The 12,944-nt window shown below is 57.6% G+C and overlaps 1 protein-coding gene across 2 annotated transcripts; it reads right to left on the bottom strand.

The window, feature by feature from the left end:
- Positions 1-5,861: 5,861 nt before the first annotated feature.
- FEZF2 (FEZ family zinc finger 2) lies at positions 5,862-10,389 on the bottom strand. Of its 2 annotated transcripts, XM_061354219.1 has the most exons (6): positions 10,004-10,389; positions 8,969-9,589; positions 7,773-8,611; positions 7,526-7,660; positions 7,292-7,424; positions 5,862-6,872 (listed from the first exon to the last, which is right to left on the bottom strand). In XM_061354219.1, the coding sequence occupies exons 3-6, from the start codon at positions 8,553-8,555 to the stop codon at positions 6,616-6,618; spliced, it is 1,308 nt and encodes a 435-aa protein (XP_061210203.1). In that variant the 5' UTR covers positions 8,556-8,611; positions 8,969-9,589; positions 10,004-10,389; the 3' UTR covers positions 5,862-6,615. The 2 variants fall into 2 exon arrangements, with proteins under 2 accessions (XP_061210203.1, XP_061210202.1); XM_061354218.1 differs by lacking the exon at positions 10,004-10,389 and having other exon boundaries at positions 8,969-9,897.
- Between the last annotated feature and the right edge of the window lie 2,555 nt (positions 10,390-12,944).

Raw genomic sequence — 12,944 nt, forward strand, 5'->3', positions numbered from 1 at the left:
TTGTTTCACAGTAACTGGGAGCTAAATCACTTCGGCTATGTGATTACTAGCAAGATATGGGTAGAAATACTTAAACCTTTGACAAGGAGACAGGTGGGACAAAAAAAAAACCCAGTTCTTCAGTGCATCCTCCTGCTGTGTCAGGCTCTTTGTCTTTTGCCATAAATAATGTGATTTAATTGGGGAATTTGCTAGTCCCTTTAAACACAGCTGAAGCAGCTCATGAAGCTGCACCGCATTGTACCCGTTGTGTGCATAGTCCTCCAGTTGTATCTTTCTCGTTGGAGTTTCTTTGCATGCGGATAGGGAGTATGCTCACTTCTTCCCGTAAGTTTTTATCGCTAGTGATGATGATCTTAAAAATAAACGTGTGGTGTTCTTTCTCCTTGCTCTCAGTCGTATCACCTACCAGAAAGCCCTAATAGGCAACAAAAATAGTGTGAGACTGTATTTACATCACACTTTTGAAACAGATTCAAGCAGAGCCAGCTGCTAGAAGATTATTTTACAAATACATTGTGACTTAATAAAAGGAAAAATTAAGTAAATTACAGTCTCCTTGACGAATTACATAGCGTGAGGCCGCAGTAAATTAGTACCTGCCTCACAGCAGGGTTGGGAAACGGGATTTCGGTTTTGCGGCTTCCATGTAGTTTGTGTGCGTTCCCAATAGTCACGGTGCTCTAACTGTAGCTCAGTACAAGCTTCCGGAGGATAATTTGTTTAAGCGAACCACACGCCTGCAGTTTTGTTAAGCGCGGTCTAACCTGAGCTCTGCGGAGCCTGCCCAGGGGTAAGTTTGCTCCAGGCTGGAAAAACCCGAGCCAAGCAGCAGTGGGAAAGGAAGAAGAGAGTGGGACACACACACATAAAAAGAGCACTGCTCTCGTTTTCTAAAGGAAGAAGAGCGGCGATGGCCGGAGACGGGCGGTGGGAACGGCGCGGGGGGGCTGGGGGGGGTTGTCCTCGCCGAGCGGAGCCGGGGCTCCCCGGGAAGCTACGGACAGCGGGATAAGTCGCTTGGAATTGCCCGTAACTATAACCGTGACGGTGCGAAACGAATCTGTACATCTACAGGGGAAGGATATCTCTGCGTGAACGAAACTATCGCACTCCTGTCATTTGGGAACGGTGTCTAGAGCGAGCTTAAACAGCTGGTTAACTCTTCACACTGTTTCCCGGCCGTTTCCGGGTCCACTTGGCTTTTTCCTCTATAATTAGCTTTCTTTTGCTGGATTCATTCAGTGATGCGATAATCCAATGTTGGTAATATCTCAGTTCATTAACATAATGAATCAGAAGGAAGAGGCTGATTATAAATCAGAAAGCTTCTATTTATGTGAAATATCTTGGCAACTCGCTGCAGTGAGGAAGACGGGAGAAGGGGTAGCAGACAGTTAACGGGACTTGAGGAAAGCGCTTGCGGGAAGTCTCAGGTGCTCTTCTGAGCGATTTCAACGCCTCAGCCTTTCCACAGGACAATCCTGTCCATCGCAGAGGTCTTCCAAGCGCTCATCCCCGTTGCGATTGGGCGAGAGATTTGGCCCCGGCCGCTGGTAGCGGGGACATCGTGGCAAGATGGGGATGGGACCACTCGGCGGGGCTGGGGCTACTCCCAGCACCTCGGCCAGCAGTAGGGAGAGGTGAAGCAGAGTGCCCGGACCCTGCCCATCTTCTGCTTCTGCTCCCTACCAGCTCGCTTTTAAAGTCACTCATCAGTTGCTGCGTTTGCAGAAGACTGCAGAGATGCAAATGCTGGAGGAAAACCCACGTTTTGGTGTTGCTTTGGGGTTACAAACCCAGAACTCTGGGGGCAGCCCCTTCCCCTGTTCTCCACATCCAGCAATTCGTTGTCCCCGGTGAGGACAACGAGGCGTTGCCCTAACTAAACACGCTCTTCCGGGGGTCATTTCAAAGCACGTTTTTTCCGACTTTATGAGTACTGGTGGCTCATAAACGCCAGAGAGCTGTTTGTGCTCCCGATGTCCCAGGGCTCAGTGCACCCCCTGGGAAGGAAAAGTAACCCGCCCCAACACAGGCGTTCACATGCACCTCGTTTAAATGTTTTTAATTGAGGGCACGTGTTGCCCATGATTCAATCAATCAAGCAGTTGCAAGAGAGAAAAAGGAATAACGTGTGCTTGTGGCATTAGCTCAGGCAGGGTTAGTGGTATGAGTAGGCTAGGAGTAATGTTAAACGGTCGGATAGGTTTCCTGGAGGACGGTAGAAGCAAGCTGGTAAATTTTTTTTTTCTCCTCTTTATATGTCTTTACTGAGGACTTTAATTGTAACACTGGGTCACCCTAGAGAGTCGCAGAGCTGGTGGCTGGGAGAAGGTAGGGTGGTAGTGAGAGGAGGTTAGGAAGGGGAATGGGTTGGGGTGAAGCTCGTTGCGGTGTAAGATCTGCTCGCCGGAGCACTCGGGAGAGTGTGGGGTGAGCATGGGTCACCAAGCAGCTCCATCATTACAGCCCCTCGCAGCGCGCTCCCGGGGTAGCAGCCTCTCGTCCCCTCTGCCTGCACTGTCCCCAGGTGTCCCTCGGTGCCCCCCGGTGTCCCGCCCGGTATCGGAGCCGGCTGTCGGCGCGGCCCCGATTCTCTGGGATATCCGAGGCCCGCACCCGTAGGGGTGGCGAGGGGCGTTAGGGAACAGACTGGGGAAGGACGACAGGGGCTGAGCAGCGAGAAGGGCGAGAGCTCGAAGCACTCAACCTCGAGAGGTGGCCGGGAAGCAGAGCCCTCCGTGGGGGACCCTCGTGGGTGACATGAGGAACGGGCCGGCACCCTCGAGGCCCGGTGGCTCGCTCAAAGATAATGCAAATACTCGCGTAAAACGGCTTAAAGCGGCAGAAGGACGAATCCTGCGGGCACCTGTGCGTCCGCGGGAGCCCTGCGGGTTGGGAAAGGCATGTGTCAATTTAGCTGTCGTGTTGACTTAAGCGAAAGTGCTAAGCCATTCCTAAACCTAAGTCAATACAGACTTAAGCCAAAATTGTTATTAACGAGCCCTAATCTGATTTAAGAGCCTCCGAGCGAGCCGGGTCTACAGAGGGGAGAGGAGGCGCGTTGCCTTGAGGTGCTTGGTCCCAGGGGGTGTTCGGGCAAATGCACCCCCGGGAGGAAGGTGGAAGGCGGATTCGGGGCGGCGCGGCCTCCCGGGGAGAGCCAGGCCGCTGTTGTGCCGCCTGGTGATGTGCCTCTTGCGGGACAACCTCCCAGAGCTGTTCCCAGCGCGGCGGGCCTGGGGTTCCCTTACCGGGGGGCGGTGTGGGGTGAAGCAGAGCCCCCTCCCAACCCTGACCGGGGGTGGTGCCGGGTCCCGCAGCCCCGGTCTCCGAGAGGGTCATGCCGGTAGATTATGGTGTTTTTTCCCCATCCCAGTGGGGCAGTTGAGCCCTCCACTCCACCCCCCAGTGGGGGCCTTTCTTTTCTTCCCCACCAGCTTTGAGCAGCCCTGTTTCAGATTGGCCTTTTTATGTTTGATATAAAGAATAGTTGTTGGCCAATTCCATCTTTTCATCGCTGCTCTCCAGGCCCGGGTCCAAGCGGCTTGTCAGATGCTCATTAACTCCCCCTTTGGCTCTTTCCAGTGTGTCTCCTAAGCTCATTGTGCCAAGAACTAGCGCTTCTTTCTCTTTACACGGCTCCCTTTCTCTGCTCCATCAGGGAGACAAATTACTTTCCAAAAGGGATCGCCAGGGATGGTTTAATGAGAATTTCTCTAGGGCTGGCCGTGGAAATCAATGTAGTTAACATTCGGTGCACTTAATTGGACTTTTCTCTTCTGCCTCCTTCAAAAAAACTCTGAAGCTATCCTGTTAATCTCTCATTTGTAATCAATTGTGTTGACTAAACAAAAGTCTAGGTCGTCCTTTCTTCCTGTCCCAGACAATCCTTTGTTGCCTCTAAATGCCTCATTCTTGAGTGCTCCTGGTCTTGTAGATGGGTCCGATTTTTGACAGTTCATTATTGCGCTTTTGTCCATTTAATCTCCCTTGCTGTGTTTTGCATGTGCATGCCTTAATGAGCTCCGTTGGCAATTAACATGTTTCTAGCAGCAAACTGGTTGCTCAGACGTTTGGAGAGCGGAGTGCAGGGAAAAGGGCAACGCAGCTGCCTCCAGGTTGTTCGCTTCCCGGTGCCCGGCGGGGCGCACCTGGCTGCTGCCCGGTCCCAGGGACGCACCGGACCGGGCCGAGCCGAGCTAGGCGGGGGTTAGCCCGAGGGTGCTGGCTCTTCGCTCTGTACGCGGAGGCACCTCTAACCCACCCCCCCCCCCCGAGGCACCGGCCCTGCTCAATCTGTTGTGTGCCTGGCTGCGGTGCCGAGAGAGGGGTTTCTGTGCGGGTTTTTGTGTTATTATTGAGGCTTGCTGGCAAGAGTGCCGAAGTGTGAGCAGTCGTGGACAGCAGAAACATCTTGTGAGGGAGAAGATAATTGGAGGCTCTGGCGTGTGTGTGTCTGACAGAACCGCCCCTCCCCCGCGATCTGCGGCTTGTGTGTGCCGGGATCCGGGTGAGATCCCGGGGAAGGAGGGGGTGAGGGGGCCGGTGGCGATCGCTTCCCGGTGCGCCCGAGGCCGGGAGACACCGGAGCGACGCCGGCGCGGGACGGGCTGCGCTGCCCACCACCGCCGGGGTGACCCACCGGGCCGGCGCGGCTCCCGGGGTGCCCTGAGGATGCCCGCAGCCGTGACGGGGATGCCGCTCCCCCTCTCACAGAGGGCTCTGTAAACAACGCCGCTTTTTATAAAGATACGAAAGGAACGCGCTTCCCTTAATTCCCTTCCCGGGAGCAGGTTTCGCGCTGCTCCCGCCTGTCAGGAGCTCTGGGGAAGCAGCCTGCGCGCTGTCTGGGGAGACCCGCTTTGGGCGCCCGCCTGGCAGCACAGCCCTGCCCTCCTCCAGTGCCGCTTTCCCCGGCCCTGGCAGCGGGACCGGCTCCGCGGCTGCTCCCGAGGTGCGCACAACCCGCCGCTCGCCGCCTCCGGCACCCTGTCCTGCCGTGTGTCCCCCAGCACAGTGGCCATTCAAGAGGAGACGGGTCCCTTCCGATGCCTCCGGGCCGGGGGCCCTCCAGCCCCGTTGTTGGGGAGAGCAGGGGGTCGGCTGGCGGTTCGCAGCCGCGATCTGCCGATGAGGGGCTGAGATACACCCCCTTCACGGTTCCCCCCCCAACCCCCCGAGGCTTCCCAGAGCAGAGACAGGGTTCAATTTTTCTTATTTCTTTTTTTAATATAACCTGAAACTCTCCCCAAATCTTTTACAAATTCCACCACGATCTTCCCCCCCTGTCAGGACCACGGGCATCCTTTCGCGCTCCTCACCCGACGCAAACCGTCCAACGCTACTTCTGGTACTTCAAAATGCAAACCCAGAGCATCTCTGAACTGGCCCCGCTCCCTCCAGAGGGAGCAGAGGACCCGGCAACCCCCCGGGCTCGGCCCGCTCCTCGGGGAGAGCGGAGCATCGCAGCCGATTAATGAATCCCGAAAGCCGGAGCGCGGGGTCGCCTCCCGAGCTGTGCTTGTCCTTGCCTCCCACCGTTTAGCTACTCAATTAAGCGGAGAAAGGTGAACTCCCCGTTACACCGTCCCCAGGCATTTTGGTGCCTCGCTTGTTCCCCTCTTCATTGGCAAGCCCGGCCCGAGCACACGCACACGCACGGCCGGCTCCAGCTCCTTACTCCGCTAGAATAATATTGTTCCTAACGACGTGGCCGGAATAGACACTCGCATATTAAAAGTGAGGGAGGGGTGGAGATGAGAAGGGAATATTTAGTGTTATCCAAGTGCTTGATTATCCATATTCTGATCAAAAAGAGTTTCTGAGGCCTGCTGGGAGTGATTAGATTAATGTAATGCGGTTTGAAGGGTCTGTGTTTTCTCTCTTAATTTGGGTCATTACTCGGAAAGCAAGCGTGAGATCATTTTATCTGCATGCAGGGGAAGAGAGTCATTCAGCAGCGGATTTAACACGCCGTAATGAACCGACCCCGGGAAGCGGCGCTGGGAAACTCCGAACCACCCTTCGCGCAGCCCGCCGGGGGTCCCGCAGCGGCGCTGCCCCGTTCCCCGGGGGGCGGCAGCACCAGGAAGCCGCCCGCTGCCCTCCCGCCCTCGCTCGGTTTCCTCCACAGCGCTCGGTGGGCCCCGGGGCGGCAGGGCTTGGCTCTCCCCGCCGTCGTCCCGGCTCCCGGAGCTCCCGCAAGCCGCGTATAGCCGGCGGACAGCGCCGTTAAGCCCGGTCCCCAGTTCGGACCGGGGCCGAGGTGGGAAATGAGACACCTGCGAAGGGTCGGTTTATTGTCCCATGATAGATAGATATAGATATAGATATATTCCTCACTTATTCGAGCGTACATTTAAAATGGAGATTTACAGACACGGATAAAGAGCGCTGTCCTGGCGGGGGGCGGCCAGCCCGGCCCCTCCTGGCCTGCTCCAGCGGCGCAACGCGCCGTTAAATAAGATTCCTCTTATATACAACTGCGGCTCGGGATCGCTTGCTACCGGCGGCTGAGCTCGCTGGGGAAAAGAAGAGAAGCAAAGGCTGGTTTGGATAAATAGTGCTGGCCTGGTGGAGCAGGTCCGAGTGAGGCGGCGTGCGGGGCCCTTAGCTCTGCCCGCTGCGCCCGGGGTCCCGCGGCGGAGGAGCACTGGAGACGCTGTCGTGCAACTTTCGGACGTGCTTTTTTAAATCAAAGTTTCTGCAAAATCCTTTCCCGCAAGTGACGCACGTAAAGGGCTTCTTGTCATTGTGGGTGTGCATGTGGAAAGTCAAGTTATAGATCTGGTGGAAGGCTTTGTTGCAAATGGTGCACTTGTACTGCTTCTCCCCGCTGTGGGTCAGCTTGTGGTTCTTGTAGTTGCCTGCGAGAAAGGAAGAAGGTGGAAAAGGGGGTTACCGAGGGTGCCCAGGCCGCTCGGTGCACAGGTAAAGCCGGGCAGGACGGGGTGGGGGGCATTAGGAAGGGTCTCCCCCCGCCCGCCTTGTCAAACTCGGTCCCTGTCAGCGCGGAGCAGCGTGCAACTGTCACGGCACAAATGAGAGACAGGGTCAGCCCGGTGACCCGCGGCAAACGGAGGGGCTCTGGATTAGGACCAAGGCCCGGCACCTCTCATTTAAAAAGCATTTAGGGAGAACCATCAGCGAGGCCCAGCGATGCGGCCCCGCTTACAGGGAAAGTAATTGGGAGCGGCTGCTGCTCCGGCCGAGCCGGGCAGGCCTCACCGCCTCTCATTTCCTCTAACGATGGGCGACGGCCCCGTCCCATCCCAGCTCAGCTCACCTTTCTGGTGGAAGCCCTTGCCGCAGAACTCGCAGACGAAAGGCTTATAGCCGGCGTGGATGCGGATGTGTGTGTTGAGCGTGGAGCTCCTGTTGAACGCCTTCCCGCACTGGTTGCATTTGTGGGGTTTCTCCTGCAACCGGGTGGGGGGAGGAAGGAAAGCGAGAGGCCGGTCAGGGGGGGCTGCGGGGGGCGGGGGCCAGCCTCTTCCCCCCCGCCTAGCCCCCCACCTACCTGCGTGTGGATGATTTTGTGCCGGCACAGGGTGCTGGCCTGGCGGAAGCCCTTCCCGCAGACCTTGCACACGAACGGCCTGGCCCCCGTGTGCACCGGCATGTGGCGGGTGAGGTTGTAGTGCGCGTTGAATACCTGCGGGGAAGCGCCGGGAAGACGAGGTCAGGCCCGGCCCGGCCCGGCCGCTCCTGGGGGGGGTGTGTGTGTGTGTCGTCCCCTCCCTCCCCATTGCCGGCGCCCCCCTTACCTTGCCGCAGACCTCGCAGGTAAAGTTTTTGGGCTTTCCCTCCGCCGCGCCGCCGCCGCCCCCCAGTTTGGCGTGGCCCTTGGGGGGGCCGCCGCGCTCCGCCGCCGCCGCATCCTTCATCACCTGGTCGAGGTGTCCCGGCAGCCGCTCCTTATGGGCGAAGGGCGGCGGTGGGGGCAGCTTCTCGGCCGCCAGCCCCGCTAGCTTGGCGTTTTCCAGCAGAAAAAGCTTCTGGTGGGCCGAGAGGCCCCCCGGCGGCGGGGCGCCCAGCAGGCCGGCGGGGAAGAGCTGTCCGTGCAGGATGTCGGCCGGGTGGTACGCGGCGTCCAGGTAATTGAAGTAGTAAAGGGAGCGGGGGGCGGCCGGCACGGCCCCCGCTTGGTGGATGACCTGCGGCTTGATGAGCCGGCCGCTGGGCTGGCCCAGGGCGAGTTCTGCCTTGCAGCACACGCCGCAGTTGGCTTTGCAGAGCCCGGCGCCGCCCCGCAGGCTGCTCTTCCACAGCTCCGAGTAGCTGAGAGTCTTGGAGGGCACCTCGTAGCTCAGCGGCGGGATGGGGATCACGCAGGGCAGGGGTGAGCACAGGCTCAGCGGCTTCTTGACCGGCTCCGACTCCGGCCCTCCGTGCCTCTGCTCGAAGGCTGGCTTGGGTTCCGACGTCTTGGCCATGATCCGCTCGATGGAGAAGGCCAGGGTCTTGGAGGGGTTAGCGGCGGCGGCCCTGCCGTCGTGCCGGGGGCAGGAGGAAGGCATGACCGTCTCCAGCGACCCCGGGCTCGCCATGTCGCTCCGCCGTGCGGGAACTTGGTGTGAGCAGCGAGTCGCTCCCGCTCTCGGCTCTGCATTCCAGAAAAGCCAGGGAGACAAATCAATTTAATAAGCACCTTATTCTCCCCCCACCCCCCCCAACCCCCCCCACCGGCACCCCCTCCCTATTTACATTCAAATGAACATATCCAGGAACAATGGCACGTAGGGTACCAGATTACTGCTCATTAAGCGGAACACGCTAAAGTAACATGCAAGCTAGACCTTGTTAGTATTTAAAAGAAAAGAAAAAAAACCAAGAAAGAAAAAGAAAAGTCTCCCCCAGCCCAATGCCACCCAGCCCAGTCCCACCGATGGCCGCGGTGCAGGGGATGCGGGGGGCAGGGAGCAGGGTGAGGGGCGGCGGGGTTCGGCTTGGGACCACTTACCTTTGCCCAGCGCCGGCGAGCCTCATCCAAGCAGCGCAGTGTGGCCACCGTCACATTTTGATAGCAAACATCTTCCTGAGCGTCAGATCACGGTCTCGTACATTTAAAGCTGACATCACATGAAGTCACTTGGAGCAGAATGACATGGGGATGCCACCATGGATCTTCCCCGAGCCGAGGCGCCGGGCTGGAGCGCGGTGGGCTGGGGCAGAGAGAGGAAGAGGAGCTCCCCCCCTCCTTTCTCTCCACGCACAATTTCCTTCCAGTTTAAGACGCACAAATCGCTCGTGTGCGAGCTGCGTTTTTTCCTCTCTCTCTCCCTTCTTAAAAAGCAACTTGCAAAGCAGAGGAATCGTTTTGCATGTGGCAAATTAGAAGGCAAGTGCGATTCACAAGTTGGGTGGAAAAGAGTGCTCCAGTTCTTGCTGGGGTTAGAAGAGCCACTCCGAGTGAGCGTGAGGATTTTTTTTTCCTTCTTCTTCTTTTTCTTTCTTTTTTTTTATTTTTTTTTCTTTAAGAAGGGGGAGAATGAATTTTTTTTCCCTTCCTAAAGCAACTACCACGCAACCATGCTCGAGTTATTTTGGCAACCCATCTGCAATCAGCTCCGTTGCAACCGAGCTGGAAGATAATTAATAAATTGTCACTTATCTGCGAGCCTCCCCAGCATGTATAAATTAATAGCCAACCCATTAATTAGGACAGTGTATTAATGTTAATTAAACTAAGTTTAATTCCACCCCTCTCAGGGTAGCTGGTGATTAGCCTTAAATAAACGCGGAGGGAGTCGAGTCCGGGGCTGGGTTTTTGCTGCTTTTTAAAAAATAAATTAATAAATAAATGAAAAAATATTTAAAAATAAATTAAAACACGGCCCCGTGCGCTGCGAGCGGGAGGTTTGCAAACTGTCACCCCGAAAGGTGCCCGCTTCCCGGGGGGGGGGCAGCCGAGCAGCTCCCCCTTATGGCCCTGGTCGTGCCCCCCCCCTTCCCCCTCCATCCTCCCTCTTCCTCAAAATAGGAGACTCTACATTACAGCGCCTGGATGCTGGGGGTCCTTCCCTTCCTCTCTCTAATTAAAACGACTTGATGCGGGAGGGGAGGATTTGCAGAACCCTCAGATGCGAGGACGCGGGCATTGAGAAAGCCCCGTGTCCACCTGGTTTGGGGGGCCCGGCCGCGGCGGCAGCACCCCCCTTGGCCCCCATTAGCCGCCCGTCCCTCGCCGGGGCTATTCAGCCAGACCAATTTCCCCCCAGCGATTCAGGGCGCTCAGTTCTCTTTCACTTGTAGCCACTATAGCGCTGCGTGGAACCTGGTTTTGTGTGTTTCTAAAATAAAGGGGAGGATTAGCCGGGGGAGGGGGCGGGGGAGCGGGAGCGAAGGGTTTAGATTGAGCCTGGCCAGAGGTAAAGCAAAGCAATGAAAAGGCCCCTATATCTATCTATCTATCTGTCTATCTATCTATCTATCTATATTTATTATTACTTTTCCCACCTCCCTCGCACGCCTAAGAAAGTTTGGAGGAATTGGGGGGTTCTGACGAGCCTCCCCGGCGGGGCAGCTCGCCGGCGGCTGTTTGCAGACAGGCTTTTTCACCTGCGAACCACAGCACGCTCCAGAGACAAACTTTGTAAGCGGCGGCAGCAGCCCCCGGCTGGCGGAGGGGAGCGCCCTGCCCCGGGGGCTCCTCGGGAACGTGAGGGGGGACACCCCGCCTCGGGAATAGGGGTCTTCCCGTCTGGAGCATCAGGAGTTGTTGTCTTGTCCCCCAGCCCTGCTTGCTGCTGTCCTCCCGGTCTCCTCCGATGGGTCCCGCGTTTTAAGGGGGGAGAAGGTGAGATGAAACCGCGGAGAGCGGTATGCACCGGCACAAACCGGTGCTTGGACTGCGGGAGAGCCCCGGGGAGCCGAGCAGAGAGCCTCTACCCGGCAGCGAGCAGGGGGCAGGCATCGGCTGGGCTCCGCTCGCTCCCGGGGCTCGCCGGCTTTAGCAAAGTATTTAATTAGCCTCCACAAACTTCTTTTCCTCGCCTGCAGATTATACTGAGTGGAGGGTTGGGAACTATTTTACACCTTGCCACTCACATGTTAATTAATCTCTATCTAACCCTAATTGCAGTTTATTCAAGCACCGCTCAAACAGCTCACCCACACAATAAACACTGGGGCTGCTTTTATCCATATTACTCCCCGCTCACACGTTGAGTAATTAACTCCAGTACCAACTAATAGTGCAAACAAATATTTTCTGTAAACGAGATGATTTCGGGCAGGATAAAAGAGGGCTGCGGAGCCGGGGCCGGGACCTCGCTGCCAGCTTCCCCTTGCCGGGCTGTTCTCCGGCCCGGGTCTCTCCCTCTTTCCCTTCCCCGGCCGAAGGCGCGGCAGCCGCCGGCTCCCCGCTCCGCACCGAGCAAGTCGGCGGGTCCCGCAGGCCTCGGGACTCCCGGGGGAGAGGAGAAGCGGGGACCCCGTGTAGCAGCCCCGGGGCCGCGGCCCGAAGCAGTCCCGGTGGAGGGTGAGGAGCCGGGGTACCGCACTCCCTGCGCATCAGCTCTTGGGGATCCCAGCTCAAACCCTCGCATCGGAGCTCAGTATTTTAATTGAAACCGCAGGTTTAGGCGCAGCTGGAGGCTGTCTCTATCAATTCCACTGCTGCTCTTCCGGCAAGCCTATTACAAGTGACTGACTTTGGGACAGCTGCCCCAGCCCCGCCGTGCCTAAGCCCCACTCTGTGCCCTAAGCCCGGCTTTGGGGGGCAGGAGCGGCCGCACGTCGGGCGGGCTGAGGGGTCCTATCCCAGCGCCGCTCTCTGCCTTCCTGTGGGGTTTTAATCCTTCACCCGGGGTTTGGCGGGGCGAAATGGTTTGCGGATTTTCTCCCTGGAAGGCGCTCACCGCGAAGCCTCTCACAACGCAAACGCGATCGTCCCCCACGTTATTTTTGCGCCTCTGACATCCCCGATAAACGGTTGCCGGTGCCCGCCCGGCCCCGCGAAACAGCCCAGGCGCATCCCAGGGCTCGCTGGGCGCCCGGCCCCGTTAGCTGCGGCCACGCTGCCCCGGCCCCAAACGCTCCCCAGCCGCTGACATCGAAAACCAGTGGGGCTTTCCCTTTCGGCCCCCGACAACCAAACCCGTCCGATGAGGGGCTCCCCGGGACCGCGTTCCGCCTGGGCCCCGTCCCGGCGGGGGGCGCAGGGGCCCACAGGCCCGGCCGTGCTCTCGCCCGTCCGGCCGCCCCGCCGGGGCAGTCGGCGCTGAGCATTTATGGTCCACTGGAAGATAACTTAGGATACTCCTGGTTATTTAACTTGGCAGCTGCTTAAACTCCACAGTGGAAGCTGCCGAAAGTTATTAGCATTATGCTCCGATCTCTCTGAAATGGTGGCTTTGATTTCTAGGCTGCTTTGCTTTGTATATGTGATTTTAAAGTACTTTTATTATTATTTATTTTCAACAGCAGGAGGTGATGGACGACCGGGTGAGCCACCAGTCCAGCCAATTAGGATGGGGCTGCCTTTTTGAACTTGGGGAGCAGCTGCTGATGTGGCTTTGTAGCTGGTGTGAGGTGAAGCAGAGGGGCCAGTGGAGGAGAGCTGGACTGCGGTGATGGCCAGGCTCGGGCTCCACCGTGCTGAGTTTGGTTCTGGCTCACTGCAGGTCAGCAATTAGTGGCCCTAAAGGGCAACCCAGGAATGGCCCCAACGTGTTTGGGTGGAGTTCAGTTTGCAGGGATCAGAGGCACTTTATGGACAAATCAGTGAGCAACGAATGGGGAAATTAGGATAGCAGTTTGGTGCTGGGGTGAAGAGGGGTTTGTTACCCGTCTGACTGCTTCCAGTTACCCGTTTGAAACCATGGTATTGTATAATGGGAGCAGTACCCACACCTCAGCCAACACGGGCAGGACCCTTAGGGGCGGTGAGGTGACCTCCCTCTGCTGCTGTGTCACCCACTGGAGACAGCCATGAC

The sequence above is a fragment of the Neopsephotus bourkii genome, unplaced genomic scaffold (genome assembly GCF_033783945.1).
Source record: "Neopsephotus bourkii isolate Nb327-2 ecotype Australia unplaced genomic scaffold, CSIRO-AGI_Nbou_v1 NB_719, whole genome shotgun sequence".
Taxonomy (NCBI): Eukaryota; Metazoa; Chordata; class Aves; order Psittaciformes; family Psittacidae; genus Neopsephotus; species Neopsephotus bourkii.